Source organism: Myotis myotis, unplaced genomic scaffold, assembly GCF_014108235.1.
Source record: "Myotis myotis isolate mMyoMyo1 unplaced genomic scaffold, mMyoMyo1.p scaffold_m19_p_8, whole genome shotgun sequence".
NCBI lineage: Eukaryota > Metazoa > Chordata > Mammalia > Chiroptera > Vespertilionidae > Myotis > Myotis myotis.
Genome location: NW_023416390.1, coordinates 35,020,544 through 35,042,539, shown reverse-complemented (window position 1 = coordinate 35,042,539; position 21,996 = coordinate 35,020,544). Strand labels below are relative to the sequence as shown.

Below are 21,996 nucleotides of genomic sequence, written 5' to 3'. Positions count from 1 at the left end.
CCACGGCACACAAACCACAACACAGAGACGCCACGCCCAGAGCATGCCTTCATCACCACTGCCTTCTGTGCCACCACCTGCTGCCCTGCCCTTTCCCTGGGACAGTCCCAGGAGGGCAACTCCAACAAGTGAGCATGCCTGACCTGCCTCCCTGGCCAGTGAAGTCCCATGTGCGTAGCCTGGACAGCTCTGGGGTTCTCATGCTGCTGGGGGCAGGGTGGAAGCAGTGTGTCCAAGGGGGAGGTGGGAGTGGAAGGCGCTGTGCAGAGCCTCCCCCAAACCGTCCCCCTCGTCACCAGGATGTGGTCCACCTGCCTGCTCTTCCTTCTACTTGTGCCAGGATCTGCTTAGTGCCGCTTGCTTCTGACCTTTTACATTCTGACATGGAGGCTTGATTTCATCCCCAAACGGAGGAGGTTGCAAAATTGCAAAACAGGGCAGTTAATAATCTGATGGAAAAAGACATCCCGGGAGGCTTGAGCACAGTTCCCACTGTGTCTGGGGCAGTGTCTGTCCTCTCCCAGGGCCAGAGACACAGAGCACTGGGGATAAAGGGAAGCTGAAGCCCTTGGCATGGAAAAGGGGAGCTTGCACCTTCTCCCTGGCTCCCAGTGTCCCCCCACCACAAAGGGTTCCTGGCTGTAGGTCTCTGCAGAGCATTTCTGAAAAAAGGAATTAGGGTTCATCCTCCAAGCCCGTAGTTCAGCGGGTGGGCATCCACAGACCCTCTAGGGATCATGCTCAGAACCCACCATGGGTCAGGAATGCCGCTTCAAAGCCAACCCCAACTGAAGGGCTGCGGCTGCCCCGAGGGTCTCCAACCTCCCCAAAAGGAAGACGGCTCCCCAGCTGGTGGGACACAGCAACAGGGTACTTTCTGGAGGGGTGACCATGGAGCTGGCACTGGGTGGGGCTGGGAGTAATCAGAGGACCTACCCCTCTGACTCCTCCTCCCCTATGTGCCTGCCACACAGCTGGCTCTGGGCACACAGTGAAGGAAGGTAGATTTCCAGACCCTTCTGCCTCCTGGTTCCCCTCTGTACTGTGAGCACAGATGTGGGAGCAGAGTCCCAGAGGGCTCCTTTCTTTATGACACTATCCCTCCCCCCCACATCCTCTGTCCAGTTGCCCTTGTCTTGGATCTGCTTCCTCAGAGCAGCCAGGGCTGAGCTCCTGAGACAGGATGAGGGGCTGACAGGCCTTTGCCTCACAGCCTCACCAAGACAGCCCACTGACAGAGGGGCCGGGGCTGGCGCTTCGGGGTCGGGTGATGCTGCAGACACTTGGCCAGGAGCAGCAGTGTTCCCACAGGCTCTGCCCAGGTGCCCTCGAGGGAGGGACCAGGAAGGTCTTTGAGTGAGTGGAGGACAAGGGTTTCTGCCCACCCAGCAGACACTGCACCCTGATGCCTCCTGTCCCAGCCTAGGCCTCTGTCCACCACCTGAGCGGGGCTTCACTGGCCTTGCTCAGCAGCACTGGCCCGACAAACCCCAGGGTGGCTGCTGAGAGCTCCAGGCCCTCTCAGGCTTTACTGTCCATGGCAGAGGACCAGCAAGAAGGATCGCCTGCCCCGCACATCAGGAAGACTTGAACCGATGTGAAATGAAGTGTTGAGAGGCCACCGCTGGGGAGCTGAGGGGGATCCCCACAGCCCTGCCCCAACTCCTGGAAGCTGAGAGCACCCTTCCTGGAAGGGGCTGAGTGAGGTCTTCGCACACCAGCCTGTGCAGGATGGGTGGGTAGCTGCCCTAACCCCTCCCTCAAGGCCTAAGAGGCCAAGGTCAGCCACCAGATTTCTGTGCACCTGGGCTTGAGGGTGTGAGCCTGGGCTCTGGAGACCCCAGAAGGATCCTCCTTCCCAGTGCGCACTGGGGTGGGGAGTGGGTGTTGGCGCCAGACCCTCCCGACAAGAACGTGGCCCAAGCACTCACGGGCTCAGGGCTAGTTCCAAGGCAGATGCCTGGAGGGGCAAACCTGAGAAGGAACCGCAGGCAGGTGTCCCTGTGGGGCAGGGGCCACGCTTGGGCGGAGCTCTGGTGACCAGCCTGCTGAGCACAGGTCATGGCCCGTGCTGAGACCTGGGGAGGGGGGCTGCGCACAGCAGGACCCGGGGAGGGTGACAGCCACTGCCCCAGAGAGACCACCGTGGTTGAAGAAGATGCCTCCCTCTCCATTCCTGTTGGAATTCAAACAAAAGCAGCTGTTGGACAGGCTGGAGGGCTCTTCATGGCCCAGCTTGGGGTGAGCAGGGCAGAGGCAGTCCCCAGGGAGCAGGCCGTGGAGACCTGGGCCTGGGAACCCTGCACAGTGTGACCAAAGCTTCAGGAGCTGAGGCCACGCCGCAGCATTGATAAGCCCGGGGCTTCAGGGCCGAGAGAAGAGGGGCACCGGGAAGGCGCAAAGGTAAAGGTGGGTTCTTTGGGGCTCACTGAATTCTGATGCTTCTGACAGGGTTCCTGCCCGAGGTGGCAGCTCAGAGCCCGCAGCGGAGCAGGAAGAGGAGGAGCTGCCTGGCCTTCCATCTCTGAATCACTCACATTTCCTGTCTTGGGGAGAAAACCCGATATGTGGTCACTTTAAAGCCAACCATCTTCTAGCTGAGTTCCCATTTTTGAGATTCTTCTCTTTCCTTGTTCGGCTCTCTCTCTCCTCCTGACACCCACAGGGAGGTCTCTGGAAATGGAGTCTGGATGACACATTGTTCCTTAATCTCCACAGCTCCCCAAATTAGATTGTATTCCCAGTGAATACATTCAATTACGTTGAATTTCCATTAGCAAACCCGGGCTGCAGTGAATGAGCTCACCCCGGACATGATGACTCGCCTGGTGCACAGAGCGGACCCGCCCTGCTGAACCCTTGCCCTGCAGGGAGCTGGTGCAGGGACCTGGCAGTGAAGGGCAGACAGAAAAGGGCTCAAGAGGAGACCTGGAGCCTGGCTCATGACCAGGGCCTCAGCCCAGGGCTGCTGGAGAACCCGCCACCAATTTCAACACAGAACCACGCTGGACTCCTGTCACCGGGTAGGCAGTGACGATGACAAATCTCCCAATGCAAAAGCAAGCAGGCCCTCAGTCCCATGGCAGGCCACTCAGGAGTGTCCGCTGTCCTCGTGCTGGAACACGGCCCGAATGCTCTCACCAGCCCTGCTTTCACTGGAGATACTTGTATCTCCGAGCAACGGTGCGCAGTGCTGCTCAGGATGGAATAAACCCACACTTCTGTGCAATGTCCTAAGTGAGGCAGGGCTGTCACAGGCCCCTCTGTCCAGTTTGACGTAGGAGGTAGACCGTGTGGCCCCAGCAGCCCCTCCACGCCCCACAGGGGAGCTTCTCCCCTTCCCACGCATCTGCAGAAGTCACCTGGCTCACATTTATCCGTGCCACTTAGTGGGAAGGTAAGTCTCCTCTGACGGGCAGCTGTTGTTAAGCCAGAAGCTTCCCTCTGGCATTTCCAGGGCCACTGCAGACCCACCCAGGCCCTGGGACAGCTATGACCTCAAGCAGCAGGCACTGGGTGGCCCTGGCTTTTGGAGTTCCTGTCCTCACCCTCAGCCTGTCCTGAACCCCAGGTCCTAACAGCGGTCCACTCCTGTTCGCTGGGCTGCTGCCTCCCACCCCTGACAGCCTTAATTGCACTCGGCTCCAGCGGGGTCTTTCCCAGCACCTGTGCCCTTTGTCCGATATCTGCCTGCCTCGCAGTCCTCCAGCCCCACTGTCTGGCTCTCTGCCTGTCTGTCCCCCACTTAGGGGCCCTGCTCCACTGTTGGACACTGTTCCTAACATGGCTACGCCCTCCTGCCCATTCACGCGGCTCCTCCACCCCACGCTGGGCCTCCTTTTGGGCCTCTTCTCTTCTTCTTCCTCCCAGTCACTTGGACCATCCTGTCCACCCCAAGAGCCCAAGACCCTGGAAGGTCAGCCCATGGCTCCAGTGCCAGGCAGCCTTTGTATTCCAATGCAAGTGGACCTCACCAGCCTGGTGGTCCTTGGCAGGGGCTGAGGCAGCCAGCGAAGGCCAGCATCCACCTCCCAGAGAGCCACCTGATATAAAGACAGGGCATCCCCACACCTCCGGAGAGTCAGGGGAACCACCTTGTGTCGTTGGGGAGTGTCAAGAGCTGGGACCTCGGACTCAAAGATCCCTAAGCCGCTGTGACCCTGGGCAGATGAAGTGGGGTGACGACAGTTCTGACTCCTCCTGAGGCTGTCTCATACTTAAAGGAGGTAACGTATGTCCAGAGCTTATGCCCCGCACATAGTACGTGCTCAGCAAACGCCAGCTTTGCGAACTGTCTTGGAATGAGGTAAGCGGTAACTAAGTAAACTGAGTAGACGGTTCGGACCCATTGCTGGTTCTGGAGGAGAAAGCCATGTTGCAGACGCAGGGAACATGAGGAAGTTTGAAAGGGACTGTGTGAAAGGTGCGCAGGGACATTCAGTGCAGAACGAAGATGGACCTGGAAACAAAGGTGGGGCCAGATGGGCTTTTGAATAAACAGGACAAGTGGGCGGAGCCTCTGGGGAAAGAGCCTGTGCCTCAGAGTTCACCCTGCACAGCAGAATCAACTCCCGCAGGCCCGGGACCCGGCTGGGACACCGAGGCCGCCCAAGCTCGAGAAGCAAATGTGGTGGCTTCCTCTTGGACCTGGGTGTAGGGAAAGGCCCTTCAACCATGACTCCAATCCAGGCGACAAGAGACGGATGCCCAGGATGCGTGAGCACAATAACGTGGCAACGACAATACCAGAGAGTCGGAAAACAACCGACTAACTGGGAGGAAATATGTAACACGCGCTGCAGCCGAAGGCCAGACGTCTCCTCTAACCTGAACGCTTTAAAAAGGGCCAGAAACGGATGGAAATGGGAAAGACAGGCACAATCAAGTCTCAAAAATATGTGTGTGGCCCTTAACATATGGAAGATGTTCAGATCCACTCATAAATTAGAGAGATGCAAATGAATGCACTGAGAGACCATTTCTCCATCAGACAGTGAGCGTTCAGAAGTGTGGAAACCCAGTCTCGGTGAGGCTGTGGGAACCAGCCCCCCTGCCACCCTCCCCCTTCCCCCGGCTGCTGGGAGGGAGCTGGTACAGCCTTTCGGCGGCAACGTGTTGCACCGCAATGACACGTGCTCTCACAGTGGATCCAGCAAACCCACTTCTAGGTCTCGACCCTGCAGACACAGTTCCAACAACACGAAAAAGTCATTCATTCAACACGACCTAAAACTGGGAAGTATTGTTAAAACCTAAGTGTCCCCTTGTTAGGAAAGTGGTTAAAAAACTGAGCACAGTGGGGTATTACTCAGATGTAAGGGTGAATGAGAAGGCTTTGCACCGATAAGGTCTGTTTATAGGATATACTGTCAAATGAAAAAAAAGTGCAAGGAGAGAATCTATAGTTTAATATACTCCATGTTACAAAGAGGGGGATATAAGAAAAATGGTTACACCTACTCATTTGTGCAAAAGAAATACAAGAAGGAAAGGCAGAGTGAATAAGATTGGTTACACAGCAAGTGGGTGGGAATGTGGGGAAGAATGGGCAACATGGGGCTGGGGAGTGGGGATGAGGGACAAGGGCACCTCTCTGGGCCTCCCTTTGAGTGTCGCTCTGATGCTAGATGCCCCAAGGTGATGGTCTGCTTTCCGTGTCAAACTGGCCACACCTTGGTCCCCAGTTATTCTATCGCACAGGGCCCTGGGTGTTCCGGAGATGGCTCACAGCTACAATAAGCTGGCTTTGGGACGATGATCTTTGATAGTGTGGGCGGGGCCTCACTGGTCAGTTGAAAGGCCCTAAGACCGAGTTAAGGAATTCTGCCTCGAGGCTGCAGTACCCCCACTGGACTTGCCAGACCCCATCATCTCATAAAACAATTCCCTGAAATAAATACTGCTATAGACAGCGTTTCCTACACCAGGTTTAAGGGGGATTCACCCACATTCTCATGGTGCATGCTTGCATGGTTCCCTCGGTTACATCTAAGTCCCTGGTATGAATATGTGTGATGTATATCTATATCTGTGTCTATATCTCTATCTATTGTCTATATGTCTGTACCTGTATCTACATCTATCTATCTATTATCTATCTATCTATCTATCTATCTAGCCATCTATCTACCCATCCCGGCTTCTAAACACCATTCTTTAATCAAAGGAGCCAGGGCTTCTTGGAGAAGTGGCTGGTTCCAGGGCTGGAGCAGAAACTGTACAAGAGGAGCCTGGAACAACTCCGTGGCACCTAAGGAACTGCCCCCAAAAGGACACAAGAACGCTCTAATGGCCAAAGCTGGGACAATTTAAGAACCCTTGTGAGGACAGTGGACCCACCAGATATCCAGGATCACCTCCCACCTCAAGGTCAGCTGGTGAGCAACCTTAGTTCTGCTGCATCTGCTTCCCCTTTGCCATGTAATGTAACATGTCATGTAACACATCATGTAATGCAACATCGGTTATATAATGACATTGCAACATATGTCCTGCAATGTAACATATGCTATGTTAGGTATAATGATGCTGTTGAAATAAGGGCTTTTGCTCCTTGTTCCCTCAATTATCTTGATTTTCTTTTTCTTAAATTATTTTTTAATTGTTTTTATTGACTTTAGAGAGAGGAAGGGAGAGGGAGAGAGAGAGAGAGAAACATCAATTGGCTGCCTCCCGCATGCACTCCCACCAGAGATTGAATCCGCAATCTGGGCATGTGCTCTGACCAGGAATCGAACCGGAGATCTTTCGATGCATGACACTCAACCAACTGAGCCATACCAGCCAGGGCTGGATTTTCTTTTTAAATAAAAGGAATTTCCTGGCCCTCTCACCCGACCCCATGCTTCTATTTCTGGCTCTATCGCCACTGGGCTCTGATGACGGACAACTCTCCTGGGCCTGAGTGATATTCATTCCTGCTTGCGAACTAGCCACTGTCAGAAACCGGCTGTGGCGGCTTCCGTTTCGAGTGACATCACCACTGCTTCTGTATTAACATCTCTAGCGTTATCCCGTCTTCTGCTAGGTGACAGCCTGCATTTGGCTGCACAAACCTCCTCGCTCACGCAGAGGAGGGGCAGGGCATGCGACACGCAGAGCACGGCCTCTTCCGTGGATCAAGTGATAGACAACCTTGACCTAAACTAAATAAGTCACTCAGACCAGGCACAGGCCAAGCTGCCTCAAGAACAAGCGGCTCTGATTTTTAACATCCTGCCCGGCCCCCAATTTCTCACCCGTGATTGATTTTTCAGTTTAGAAAATGAGACCTTGAAGAACAAGAATGAGGGGACCCCACCGTCCCAGGGCTCCTGCCTCTTCACACCAAGTTCTGCTCGGGCTCCAGGGGCTGAGGTCCTGGCCCAGGAGCACAGAAGCCCCAACCTCTCTGAGTGAAAGGGAGGCAGTGGATGCAGCCCGCGGGGTGGGAAGAGGGGCGTTTTGGTAGAAGGACTGAGTCATGAAGGGGAAGGCTCAGTGCCCGCTGTCCACTGTGGGGTGCCATGGCCACCCCACCAAGGACAGCCTCCCGTGACCCCAGGGCACTCCTAGCCATGAACTGGTGGAAGGACAGCCTTGGCCTGACTATGGGGACCAGGGGAACCAGCAGGGACATCCCTGCAACCCGGCGCCTGTCAGACTCGGCCACGAGGCCCCTGGGCACTGGGCAGCGCTCTCCGTGGTCCCCAGATGCCTGCACTTGGATGGGCCACAGGAATCTACGTCTGGACACAGCCCTAACAGGACGCTCCGTCTCCTGCTGCCTTGAGGATCCCAGGTCATCACGGACCTCCTGCCCCTTACTGTCTGCACTTACCTGTCACTGACCCCTCCTTCCCCCTCATCTGTCCTCCACCCATGACCACAGCCTGTCCATCACCCTGGACTATGGTGAAGAACCCTCACCAGGCCCTGGGGCCCCAAGGTCCCCCCAGCCATGTCCCTCCCGCCAGTAGGCACACTTGACTCACTCGATGGTCTTGCCCCAGTCACACCACAGCGTCCTACCGATGGCTTCCATGTCCACCTTGAATGGGGCGAGGCAGACGTCCTGCAAGACGGCATCGTAGTCGAAGTCCGGGCAGGCGGTGGCCATGAAGAGGTGATGCACTGCAAGGACAGTGTATGGGGGCTGTCACCCTCGGGCCTCGTCCCCGCCCGCCCTCCCCTGCCTTCCCGCCCACCTTCCCTGCAGGCCCGGGCTCTTCTGTCCGACACACACACATCCGTCCAGGGCTCCCGTCCCAGAGGCACCTGGGGGCTGCCATGGGGTCTCACTTGTCCCGAGAATCTGATGTGCGGGGATACCGGGCACAGCGGCTGACACGCATCCTCACTCAACCCCTGACATGTTCCCAATGCCTCCACTTCACAGATGTGGAAACCGAGGCAGCAAGAATGATCGCTGGGGCTGGACCCAGGCTCCTCACCCACAATGCCACGAGGCCTGTCCACTGAGTGAGGAGGAGGAATCGCCTGTGGTGGTGGTGGGGACACAGCAGGACAGGGTCCTATCCCAGGGCAGGTGGGGACCTGGCTGCACCACCAGCCCAGACTGGCTCACCACCCCCCGAAGCCCTGGCTCACGCCCTGTGTCTGATTTTTACCGGTTGTAACTAAGCTGACAACTTGTGGCATGACGTGTCCTACCCTCCTGCCTGGATTAACACGCGATCAAAAACGAAAGCTGTTGGTCAAGCAGCGCACTGCTGATCGGCTCCACTGGAGGCTGCTGGGGTGGAGGCGGGGCAGGCTGGCCAGGGACCCCGGGCCCCACCCCCAGGCCTCCTCCTCCTCCTCAGGCCCAAGGCCTGCTTTGTTCCCTCTCCAGGGCAGGCAGGCGGTGTCCTTCCCAGATCCCATATCCCTTTAGGGCAGTGATGGTGAACCTTTTGAGCTCGGCGTGTCAGCATTTTGAAAAACCCTAACTTAACTCTGGTGCCGTGCCACATATAGAAATTTTTTGATATTTGCAACCATAGTAAAACAAAGATTTATATTTTTGATATTTATTTTATATATTTAAATGCCATTTAACAAAGAAAAACCAACCAAAAAAATGAGTTCGCGTGTCATAGGTTCGCCATCACTGCTTTAGGGTGAGGCTGCAGGCTCACCTACTGCCCCCAGGCTATGCTGGTCTCTGCCCAGCAGCTCCCCCTGCCCCACCAAGGGGGCCCTAAGGAAGCCCACCTGTGGGACAGGGGAAGTGCCAGGGCTCCTGGGTAGCTCAGGAGGCTCAGACACTGAATTCAGGAAAGAACTCTGAGCCATCTGTCCAGCCTCATCTGAGGACGGCCTCTCTGATGGTTCCCACCCCCTCACTGCCCCACGACCCACCCTGTCTCCCCACCAGGACGCTTTTCCCTGCAAACCCCAGACCCAAAGGTCCCCCTCCCCTGCCCTCCTCCCCCTTCCTTCTTCCTCTCCCATCTCCTCTCCCTCCCCCGCCCGGGCCCAGCCCACTTCCTCAGCACCTCATTTGGGTGGTAGAACATTTCCTTCTTTTCTGAGGACCGTTTGTGCTGCCCTGTCACCTCCCACTCGTTTCTGATACATGTACGTCCTCCCAGCAGCTCTGCATGTTAATATGCGTCAAACGAACAAGATGGCAACACCTAGCTTCATTCTGTGTGGGCGTGAGGCAGGCGCCTGCGACTGGTCCATGGATGTCCGGAGCTCGGGGGACCCCTCCTGTCTGGAAGGGCTGGTTTTAGGGAGAATAAGACGACCACACATCTCAGCCAGGGCTCTCTGCAGAGCCACTCGGCTGACACGGCATCGGACAGACCTGTCACAAGGACACCAAGTTCCCAGAAGGGCAGATCGTCCAGCAGAGCCAGTCGCCAGGGTAGGGCAGGGCAGGGCACCTCCACTGGTCACCAGCAGGGAGTGCTGGTGTTGGAGGCCAGGGGTGCTGCTGTCCCCTCCACCTGTCCCCAGTCCCTCCCAGTGCATTCTGGGCAATTTCTCCCTGTGACCTCTGGGCCATGGAGCACAGCCCTGCCCCTACCCCACTGGCCTGCCCTATCTGGCAGCCTCAGTGCTCACCCTAGAACAGGACCCGTCCCTCCCCAGTCCCTGGCCTTGACCCTGGCTGGGCTCTGAGATGGTCCCCCTGCTGACCCAGGGTGGGACCCTGCTCTCTGGGAATTGAGACCCCACTTCTCTCCCTGCCTTGGAGGAGCCAGAGCAGCCTTGCTGTGGGTGAGGCTGGGCAGCTGCCAGAGAGCCTGAAACCATAGTGGTTTAGGTGCAGGAGAATAGCTCACTTCTCTTAACCAGCCTGATGCAGTTTCTTTGGTCAGAAAGAGAGACAGTATAGTTTTATTTTTTTTTTTTAATTAAATCTTTATTGTTCAGATTATTACATTTGTTCCTCTTTTTCCCCCCCCATAACTCCCCTCCTCCCAGTTCCTGCCCCACCCTCCGCCCTCACTCCCCACCCACTGTCCTCATCCATAGGTGCACGATTTTTGTCCAGTCTCTTCCCGCATCTCCCACACCCCTTTCCCCCCCAAGAATAGGCAGTCCATTCCCTTTCTATGTCCCTGATTCTATTATAATCACCAGTTCATTCTGTTCATCAGATGATTTATTCACTTGATTCTTAGATTCACTTGTTGATAGATGCATATTTGTTGTTCATTTGTATCTTTACCTTTTTCTTCTTCTTCCTCTTCTTAAAAGATACCTTTCAGCATTTCATATAATCCTGGTTTGGTGGTGATGAACTCCTTTAGCTTTTCCTTATCTGTGAAGCTCTTTATCTGACCTTCAATTCTGAATGATAGCTTTGCTGGATAAAGTCATCTTGGTTGTAGGTTCTTGGTATTCATCACTTTGAATATTTCTTGCCACTCCCTTCTGGCCTGCAAAGTTTCTGTTGAGAAATCAGCTGACAGTCGTATGGGTATTCCCTTGTAGGTAACTGAGTTTCTTTCTCTTGCTGTTTTTAAGATTCTCTCTTTATCTTTTGCTCTTGGCATTTTAATTATGATGTGTCTTGGTGTGGTCCTCTTTGGATTCCTTTTGTTTGGGGTTTTCCGCGCTTCTTGGACCTGTAAGTCCATTTCTTTCACCAGGTGGGGGAAGTTTTCTGTCATTATTTCTTCAAATAGGTTTTCAATATCTTGCTCTCTCTCATCTTCTGGCACCCCTATAATTCTGATGTTGGTATGCTTGAAGCTGTCCCAGAGGCTCCTTACACTATCCTCGCATTTTTGGATTCTTTTTTCATTTTGCTTTTCCGGTTGGGTGTTTTTTGCTTCTTCGCATTTCAAATCATTGACTTGATTCTTGCGCTCCTCTGGTCTGCTGTCGGGAGTCTGTATAATATTCGTTATTTCAGTCCGTGTATGCTTAATTTCTAGTTGGTTCCCCAATATAACATCGAGGGTCTCATTAGTTTTCTTGTAGATCTCATTAAGTTTATCGGCGGCTTCTAAACAGTTCTTGAGAGACCTTAAAAGTGTGGTTCTGAACTCTATATCTTCCATTGACAATTTTGTCCTGTTTCTTTGTCTCCGCATTTTGTTATGCTTCCTTGGTGCACCCCCTAGTGGTCTTTGTGCGCAGTCTTGTAGTTAAGCCTTGATTGTTGTAGCTAATACCAGGGAGGGTTTGACCTCCAGGCCAAGTGGCTATGAGAATCAGCTGTGTCAGCAGTGAGAGAACTTCTGTCCTCTAGGGAGGTGCTAATCTAGCCTTTGCCTGAGGCTATCCGGCAAATGCCTCTGTGCAGGGCTTGGGCAGGGCGGGTCGCACAGGATCAACAGGGTGGGCCGGAGAGAGCAGTTATGGCGGCTCTCAGTCCTGTCCCCAGGGGCTCTGCCTCTCTGAGTCCCAGCACCCGCTGCAAAGCTCGGAGAGAAAGCTGCACTCGCTCTGACCGAAGCCAGACAGTCCCGCTTCTCCCGTTTGAGTCTGGATCCCTAAAGACTCTCCCGGATCTGGAGCTCAGAGTCTGCGACTCCCTTCTGAATGAAAACAACAACCGCGCCCTCCGCCGCCAGCCTGCTCCGCACACTCCGCACCTCAGAATTTGACTTCAGCACTGCGCCTCCTCTGAGTGTCCGTATGCGTTTCTCTTTCCTCCTAGTTGTAGGACTTCCACTCAGCCAGCGTTCCTGCGGTTCTGGGTGATGTCCGTTCCGTTTTTTAGTTTCACTTTTGAAGTAGTTGTTCAAGGCAGCAAACTCCAGCGTTAACCTATGCCGCCATCTTGGTTCTCCCGAGACAGTATAGTTTTAAAGCTGAATAAAATTGCCCAGAGTTTTAAAGCCAGCTGTTTGGATTCCATTCCTGTGGGACTGCAAATGGATTCATTCATCATGGCTTCGAAGGCCGTGAGCAGACACACTCCTTCCGTGAGTCAGGACAGGAGCTGTCGGGCACATGCACCATCGGGAATTCAGAGACAGGGCCCCTCTGTCCACAGCAGGAAACTGGCCCTGAGATGAGGACACTGGCGGAGGAAGGCAGGGGATCCCTCAGCACAGTGACAGGCAGGACTGCTGGCTCTCCCCAGGTCCATGGGGCTCCAGGCTGAAGGGCTGCTGCATGGAGACCTTGGACATCCGGGTTTCTAAGGAGAGACGAGGGCCCAGCAGTGCGAAGCGGGTGGGCCTCACTTTAAGCCGCTCCGTCTGTCTGCACAGGTGGCAGGAGGGCCGTCTGCTGCGGCTGATTCCACATTTGCAGAGAGAACCACAGAACTCCCGTAGTCCTCCTCCTATAGCTGGGGGAGCCCGGTGACGGTGCGGGAGGAGCTGGGGGGAGGGCCCTCCGCTGGGAGGCCCGCTGGTCTGAGGGACCAGTCTGGGGGCTAAACACAGAGCCTCCCCTTTGGTGCCGGGGAACTGGGGTAGGAGTAGCCCACGTGCCTGCAGGGATCCACGACACCCCTGACCTTCCAGGCGGCACAGAGGAGGCCACACAGGCTCTTGCAGGCATGTTCCCCTCTTGGCCACAGTTTCTTTAGTGGAGAAGTGGGACAGTTCCCCCGCCGTGAACTTACAGGACTGCTTTCCAGAGGATTCAGTTTAGGGATCCCGCCTGAAAAACGAGCGGCCCGTCCCTGTGAGGTTTCAGTGTGAGCCACCCTCAGTACCTCACAGGGCACGCGGGCCCCTGGGGTCCAGCAGGGACAAGGGGGAGGGTGCTGGGGAGAGGGGAGGAGGGGGAGGTGACCAAGTTCGCAGGACACTTTCAAAGGTGGTGGATATCGATTCGCGCAGCCTTGAACCCACACAGGTGTACACGTATGTCAGGACCCTCCAGATTACCCTAATATAGTCACTCTAATGTACTCAGCTATCCCATGTCAATTATACCTCAATAAAGCTGTTTAACAATGAATGTGAAGGAAATATCAAGAATGGGCTATCTCTGAGTGGTGTCATATGGGTGATCTTTATCTTCTGCCTTTCATTCCCCTATATTGTCCACAGGTTAAAAAACACACTTTATAAACTATTATCTCTGTATTCTGTGCACATCTTCCCCTAACCCTCCGGAGAAAGCCTTGCTCGGCAGGTTCTGGCTGCAGCCGTGAATCATTTTCCGCTTACCCTGCCAGGGCCCTCAGGGTGAGAACCACTACTTCCAGCACCCCCTGGTTCCTGCCACCCGCCGGGAGCCAAATCCCCAGGAAGCCACATGCCTGCCTGAAAAAGGAAAACCAAAACCAAGACAATGACAAACTGAAAAAACAAAAACTACATGCAGTAAAAACTCCTACTCAACCGTCAAGGCCTGGTCAACCCCCACCGCCTCCGCCCCGCACAGCATACACTCTCTGACGGTCAGCATCCCACATGTTGCAAACCTTCCTTAGCCCACGTAGACCTGAGCCAATAGAGTCTCCGGCCATCACCTGTGTTTGGTCCTCCTGGTCAGTTTCAGCCACTGTCCCTGGCTCTGGCCTCGAGATGCTGTGTCCCCTCCCTTCCCCTCCTTGAGGTGTCTGCTCTGTGCTAGATGTGGGGGACCTATTAATATGTCCCCTGAATCTACAAGAAAATGGGATGCTAAGTCAGGTAAAAGAAGAAGTGGCATCCAACAGGAGAGCAGTGGAGTCAGATGATGTCAGCCTAAAAATGATAAACCACAGCGTTGTCCCTGACAAGGTTAAATCCCACCCGATGAGCCCCGAGGGGAGCCTCACGCCCACCAGGAAGCTACCAGCACAAAGATAGAGAGGACACAGAGAAAGTGGACCCCTGTGCACGGCTGGTGGGAATGGGAACGGTGCATCTGCTGTGAAAAGAGTCTGCTGTGAACAAGTTAAACAGAGTTATCATATGACCTAGCAATTCCACTTGTAGATATATGCCTCCAAAGAACTGCAAGCAGGGTTTCAAATAGACATTTACACACACATGTTCATAGCAGAATTATTCACAATAGTCAAAAGATAGAATCAATCCAGATGTCCATCAACAGATGAGTAGATAAACACAGTATGGTCCATACATACAATGGAATATTATTCAGCTTTAAAAAGGAGAAAATCCTGTCCAGCTGGTGTAGCTCAGCAGTTGAGCATCGACCCAGGAACCAAGAGGTCACAGGTTCGAATCCTGGTCAGGGGTGGGGGTGGGTGCAGGAGGCAGCCTATCAATGATGTTTTTCTCTCATTGATGTTTCTATCTCTCTCTACCTCTCCCTTCCTTTCTCTCTAAAAATCAATAAAAACATGTTTAAAAAAAAAAGAGGAGAAAATCCTGTCACATGAACGAACCTTGAGGACATTATTCTGAGTGAAATAAGCCAGTCATGAAAGGACAGATTCTGTATGGTCCCACTTACATGAGGTCCCTACAGTAGCCAGAGTCAGACAGAAAGTAGAAGGGTGGGACAGGGGATGAGGAGTGCATGTTTAATGGGGACAGAGCTTTAGTTTGGGAAGATGGTGATGGTGGGACAACAATGTGAAGGTACTTAATGCCTGAACTGTATAATGGTAACTTTTATGTTATGTGTATTTTATGACAACTTTAAAAAGCATTGAGTGGGTTAAAGAAGGTTCCACTATAACAACTCACCATGGGAACGTGCCGTTGGGGGTTGCATGTGTGGATTCCCGCACAGAGCATGCAGGATCTCAGCAAAGAGTCAGAAGACAGAGTTAAAATTGGGAGGGGCTGGGAGATAGGCCTTCCTTACAGGTGACCTATCTGAAAAGCCAAGAGTTGGGAAGAAGGAAAACAAAGCAAGAAGCCAGCTCTGTGGGAAACTGAGTGCAGGGAGGTGGCCAACCACAGAACAAATGTACAAAAAAGGAGCTTTCTTCTGTTCCAGCAACAAGTTAGAAAATAGACTGGGAAAATATCCCACTCACAGTAGCAGCCAGAACCCCACAAGATTCCTAGACGTTGAACCAGTAATCTGCAGTTCCAGAAAGGCAGAGGAGCGGTCACGATATTCATCCTCCCCATCAATTCATAGGTCAGTGCAATTACCGTCCAAATCCCAACAGACATTTAGCTCAAAAACCAGGGGCATCCCAGATGCATCAAATGTTTACAGTGTGAAGGAAGAATCATTTAACTTCAGGACCTTCCCTGTCGGGACCGTCCCTCTCATCTGAGGCTCTCACTGCAAACTCTCCGACCACACCCCTCTTCTGTGCCCTGAACTTGTGCAACACCTGTCTACCTGCCATGGTCTCTGAGTGTCAAGGGGAGGTGGCCGCTGTGGATGGGGCTGCCAGCTTTAGTGAGCAAAAATACAAGACGCCTAGTGAAATCTGAATGCCAGATAAACAATGATTCCCCAATTGCATGGGACATATGCAAACTAAAATGATTTGTCACTGATCTGAAATCTAAATTTGACTGGGACCCTGGGTCTAACCCTGAAGTCTAAGCTCCCACCCTCCACTTGGGCCGGCAGCCTGGCTGACCATCCCGCTCGCGCACCCCGCCCCCCCCCCCCCCTCAGGCCCAAGCCCAAGGCTGACCTTCAGTTTCACCTCTGGAACTCTCAGGGATCTCCGCTCTTTCCATCTCAATCCTCTGTCCTCACCCCACCCAGCCTCCCTCCCCTGGTCCGCTGCCTGCACTCCCACCCCAGCCCACAATGCGAAGTAGCCCAAGGCTTTTAAACCAAACTCTCATCACCCCCTTTCATATCCTGCAGGTTTCCCCTTTGAATGAAATCTGAGCTGTCTACCTTGGCCCAGAGGGTGAGTCCTCCAGCCCAGCCTTGGGTCAAATGCTTGGCCACAAAGGCTTCCAACAAGCCCCGAATCAGGGCCTTTGCACAATGCCCTGGGTCTACTCTAGAGGCTCTTCCCAGGCTCCTCGGGGCTCTGATCAGCCAGAGCCCTGGGCTTATTTCTTCTGCATAAGCAGCACCATTTATGTACCTGTTTACACGGAGCAGGGCTTCTCGGCCTGAGCTGGGCCATTCCTCCTATGGGCACTGCCCTGGCTTCTACTTTCCAGAACTCCCGCCTGGTGATGACACTATGTGAACCACTTGTGTGGGACAGAGAGAGGTTTCTAGGAGAAATGGCTTAGTGCTTCCCCGGAGCCCCTTACCTGGCCATCCACCCAGCCGGCAGCCCTTCCGCCTTACAAACGGACCCATGGAGCCTTCCAGAGGCAGAAAAGGCACATGGGAAGCGAGCCAACCCGGTGTCAATGTCACCAGATTTCTGTTGAAGTGACTATGCTTTCTAGACCTCTTCCCTGTGATGTGACGCGCAAACTGCTTTCATTCCCGTTGACATGTGACCATACGGCAGGTGTTAGTATCCAATTATTAGCTTGTCATTCGCTGCCTTTTGCCTTCTCAAGTGATGTGTGGTTTAGGACCGTTCCTGGTGAGCCTTGAGGGCATGGGGTGCAGAGCCCTGAGGAGCAGGGTGGGCACTGCCCATGCCGTAGGTGGGTCACTGCTTCCTGCAAACTCTGTGCTCATTCAGAAGTTGCGGACAGGAGGGACCCAGAGGTGGACTGACCTGGGGTTCAAGCCTGGCACATGTGGGGGCACTGCCACTGTGGTGTGATGGAGGCTGTGAGGGGGCCTGCAGGGGCACAGGAGAGGGTCACCACCCCAGGGTGGTGCATGGGGTGGCCAGAGGAGGCTTCCCTGTGGGCAGTCACCTAGGAGGGGTGGAGGTGGTGTGGCCTGGTGGGGCCTGTGAGACTGGAGGACAGTGAGCTGAGGGCAGAGTGGATGTGGGCCAGGTGGGAGATAAGGATGGCTGGGGTTCTGGCCTCTGGTCCCACAGAATCCATTGTAGGAACCCACAAGGTAGAGAGAGAGGGAGCCATCAGGGAGCTAAACAAAGGAGACCCTGTGAGGCCTCATGAGAATAAAGTAAGAAGCCTGGCTGGGAGGCTCAGGCCCGGGCTCCAGGTCCCCTGCAGAGTCTTGGTCAGCGTGTCTCCGTGGGCCCTGCTCCAACAGAGCCACTTAAATGATGATGGAAGTGATGTCTTTCGCTGTCAAAGAAAACACTGAAATAAGACAATCTTAGGAAAGAAAAGCTTTCCATGGACAATAACTTCATTATGTTAAAATGAATTGAGTGGTTGTTAAGGTTGGGAGCCCTCCTGTCCTGCTGTGTTGACATAACCCTCCTCACAGAGAACAGATGAGTTCTCTAGAAACCTTATGCAGCCCAAGGTCACCCTGTCCTGGAGGGAGGGAGGGCTGGTGACCAGGACATCTCTCTGGGGGGTTAGGGAGGGAGTGGGGGCCCAAGGGCACCTCTGATGTGGCGCTGGGGACAGGGCAGAGTCCTGTCAGCATCGTGGGTATCTCTTCACTCGCCAGGAAGCAGCTGCAGGGCAGAGGCAGGCAGCACAGGCCTTTGGCATGGGCGCTAAAGTCCCAGCGGCCACCTTGGCCACCTCCTCTTCTCCCCCGTCCCAGCTCCTGCTCCTTTTCCACTAAAGCACCTCCTCCTTCAGGAGGCATTCCCTGAGTCCCCAGTGAACAAAAGGCTCTTGGGCAGGATGGGGTGCCCTTCTCAGACCCTCCGAGCACCTGCCACCACCAGGCACTGTCCTGCAAGGGCACACCCAGCTCACATGTGATGGGGTAACAGGGCTGAGAAGTCTACCCCATGGCTTTGACCTAGGAGCTCAGAAGGTGCCAGGAGAGCTCTCTCAGGTCATAGGCAGGTGCCCCCACCCCTCCTTGGTTCACAGGATGGACAGGTGTCCCCACCCCTCCGTGGCCCCCAGCCAAGAGGAGGGAGAGTGGGCCCCACAGCTCCAGCAGGAAACAGACTGTGCAGCCTGGGTCCTATGCCCTCCCTGAGACAGACTGTGCAGCCAGAGCCCACTGAGGGGAGCCCACCACGCCAGGTGGGCCTCAGGAAAGATGGGTTCTGCTCCTGAAGGAGGGGATGCTGGCAGCCTACCCGCCAGGTTCCACTCTCAAGGGCTGGAATCTATCCACATGGGCTCCTGTGTCACACTGGATGGGGTATGAACGGGGTAGAAGCTGTGAAATTGGTTCATTCTGGGGGAAAATAAGGAGAAAGAAGTTTTCTCAATGAGCCATTTTCCTGAAGAAAGGATTCTAACTCAACATTTCCTTGGCGCATTGCAGATTACGGCGTCCGTGTGGACAGGACCATTTCTCAACAGCCCTGGCCTGGAACTGACCACATGTACAGTGACTGGCGTGTGCCTGTGGAACGGAGACAGAATCCAGAAGCTTCTCCCCTCAGGGAGCATGAACAGACACACCGAGCTGATTAGCAAGTAAGATCCTTCAGACCTGGGCTCTAGGACTACAGTGCCTCCGGATTTCATCTGAAGCAGTCACATGGGTTGTATTTACTGGGATGTCCCTGGAGGTTACGGCTACACTTGTGTATGTACAAAGTCAGATATCTCAATGACCATAGCAGCCTTGCAAAGAGAACCCCACAGCCCCCAGCATGACCCCAAGAAAGGTACATGTTTCCCAGGACAGGTGTCAGAGGAGTTCCCACAAGTCTGAGTGGGCCCGCCCTCCTGAGTGACGGTGGGCTCTTCTAATCAGGAGCTTACACCGCACACAGCACGATCCTGCGTTGTCTGGAAATGCCCTCTTCTGATCGATGAAAAACTTTCCAGTGGCTACGTACAAACTTCTGAAATGCATGTGGTCTGACCAGAATAGTGAGATGTCAAAAACCATGTGCAGAAAGCAAGCAGATTGAATAAGAAAAGTAGCTTGATTGTAAAACTGTTGCAGATGAGTTCTTGAACCTAACAACTAGCATACTTGGGGGAAAAAACAATCCCGCAAAGCCATTCTGGGTAGTGAGGTTTTCATCTCCGAGGAGATATGGCCGAAGCCGCAGCTTGGGAAGGAAACACTGCGTGCCCCATACTCTAATTACTGCCGGGCTCAATGACATGAGCTTACTAATAACCTCATAAAGTTGTGTTTGTTTTTTCCAAGATACAATGTTAGCCAGACCTAATATAATTTAAGATTAGAGGATTTTGGATTTTCACCAGAACACTGTATCACCTTCTTGGTAAACAAGGAAGGTCTTCCTTCTTTTTTTTTTTAATAGATTTTATTGATTTTTTTTACAGAGAGGAAGGGAGAAGGACTGAGAGTTAGAAACATCGATCAGCTGCCTCCTGCACACTCCCCACTGGGGATGTGCCCGAAACCAAGGTACATGCCCTTGACTGGAATCGAACCTGGGACCCTTGAGTCCGCAGGCTGACGCTCTATCCACTGAGCCAAACCGGTTAGGGCAAGGAAGGTCTTCTTAAGGGATCACGCAGTGCTTTATTCACACACGCTTTAGAGCAGCGGTTCTCAACCTGTGGGTCGCGACTCCTTTGGCGGTCGAACGACCCTTTCACAGGGGTCACCTAAGGCCATCCTGCATATCAGATATTTACATTACGATTCATAACAGTAGCAACATTACAGTTATAAAGTAGCAACGAAAATAATTTTATGGTTGGGTCACAACATGAGGAACTGTATTTAAAGGGCCAGAAGGTTGAGAACCACTGCTTTAGAGGGTGCAGCTTTGGCACATGAGTAGAGAACATTTATGATTAAAAAAAAAAAAAAAGGGACACAACCCTGCTAAAGAGAAATGTTCATTTCTCAGGAAACCAAAACAGTAAGTTCCATGTCAAGCCAAATGAATCCTAACACAAAAGAAGAGGGTAATATTATTTTAAGATTTTGCTTTTTTACATAACGTCAGCCAAAACACTGAAGGGGCAAGATCAGTTTTCAGATGATATTCTATTGATGCTGCGGGTTTCCTGCGGATCTGACCCTCCTTGGCAAGGTTTATGAATAGCGAGAGGTGGGATGGCACAGCGCCTGGGTAGTCTTCAGCCCATCTCCCCCAGGACCTGGACCCTCTCCAGGGTAAGCCACACTGCTCCCAGCTGCTCCCCCAGCTGCAAAAATAGCACGGGGGTCACCCCTTCCCCAGCACCATCAGGTGCTTCTGACCACACTGCCCTTTCTGGGAAAGGCCAAAGAACCAGTAATGGCTGCGGGGGCCTTCCAGGGGCCACTGGATTCTTCCACTTAAATGACCTATTTAATTAGTTTTCTTAAATAGCTCTGTGGCTCAGTTGGTTGGAGCATTGTCCCTGTGCATGGAAAGATTACGGGTTCTACCCCCAGTCCTGGCATATAAGAGAAGCAACCCGATCGAGGTGAGTCACATTGATGCTCCCCCCCCTCCCACCCCTTTCCTCTCTCTCTAAAAATAAATACAAATATATCCTTGGGAGAGGAATAAATAAATGGTGCCTAAACACACAAATTGAGTCAAATAGCTAAAGCCGTTTTTAAAAAGGTTTCTCACCAGTTGATGAAAACTGTAGACAGGGAAGTGAAGGCGACAATTTCTTGCTACATTTTGCCAAGCCTGGTGCTGGTTCCTGTCCTCACTGGGTTTCAGCTTAGAATACCAACACCCCCCCCCCCTCCCGCCCCAGGGAGCCAGCACACCCAGAGCCCCTCTTAGAATTTCGATCAGCCTGAAGCGCTTAAGTACTCAGCGAAAAGGAGCTGTGGAAATCCTCAAGTCAGCTGGCCGCTTCTGCAAAGACATCTCTGGAAGGTTTATTTGCAAGTCAGCAACTGTTGTATGTTAGAATCAGGCTTTCCGTTTTCACTAATTTCTAGATAAAGGGCTGTGGTTCTGATTTCTAAATAGGTGATCTGCCCGGTGCCTGCTCTCACACACGGTCGCCTAAGGAAGCCCGCGGGGGCACAGAGGTGCGGGCAGGGGGCCCGCGCATTGTAGTTTTACTCCTGAAAATTAGTGAGTCCCAGGGTGCGAGAGAATTGCCCTGAGCCTTTCAGAACTCCCTGCCCCGCAATGCCCCAAGCTGTCCCGGTCCCCAGAGGGTGGCGCAGCCCTGCAGGGACCCCCGTCCACGTCCGGGGCCTCTCGTGAGCCCCGGGGACCTCGGCTCCCAGACGGCCAGCCAGTCGCAACCGGTGAGCTCTGGACACTCGCCTCCCTTCGAGGGCGCGGAGCGGGCGAGCGGGCGCGGCAGGGGGACGGGGGCTGCAGGAGTGTCGGGGCAGCCGGGACCCAACCTTACTCACCCAGAAGCAGGCAGAGGCTGCGCCGCGGGAGGCCGCGCAGGGCCGGGGCCATGACGCCTGCTACGTACGGGGCCGGTCCGCCAGCCGCGAGACCCGCCGAGGTCTGAGTCGTCGCAGCTCCGGGGGCGGGGGCGGGAGCGGGAGCGGCGGGAGGCGCCCGCCCGGCCCACTGCGGCTCCCTGGGTGGCGGAAGCCCGGCGGGGCGGGCGGGGACGGCGGTGAGCGTCACGGAGAGGGGAGCCGGGCGGGCCAGCACCTGCAGCCGGGGCGCTCGGAGGAGTCTGCAACAGCGAGGCGACCCGACCCACGCGTGCCGCCGGAACAGCGCTGCGGGAGTGCGGGCCCAGCCAGCGGAGGGCTACGCCCCAGGGAGCGTGCTGCGTGGCGGCTGCCAGACCCTCAGGGGGATGCACTCTAGGACTCCTGGGGAGG

General features: G+C 54.2%; 1 protein-coding gene across 2 annotated transcripts in view; it reads right to left on the bottom strand.

Annotated features, from left to right (window-relative positions):
* Positions 1 to 21,735, bottom strand: part of RAMP1 (receptor activity modifying protein 1) — a 36,128-nt gene extending 14,393 nt beyond the window's left edge. Inside the window, exons 1-2 of one of the 2 annotated variants that reach the window (XM_036320350.1) lie at positions 21,565 to 21,735; positions 7,974 to 8,112 (exon numbers count right to left, since the gene is read on the bottom strand). In XM_036320350.1, coding sequence (XP_036176243.1) covers positions 7,974 to 8,112; positions 21,565 to 21,616 — 191 coding nt within the window. In that variant the 5' untranslated portion in view covers positions 21,617 to 21,735. Of the gene's footprint in view, positions 1 to 7,973; positions 8,113 to 20,812; positions 20,832 to 21,564 lie in introns of those variants that run through there. The other variant, XM_036320351.1, reaches the window with a different exon arrangement.
* Positions 21,736 to 21,996: the final 261 nt, after the last annotated feature.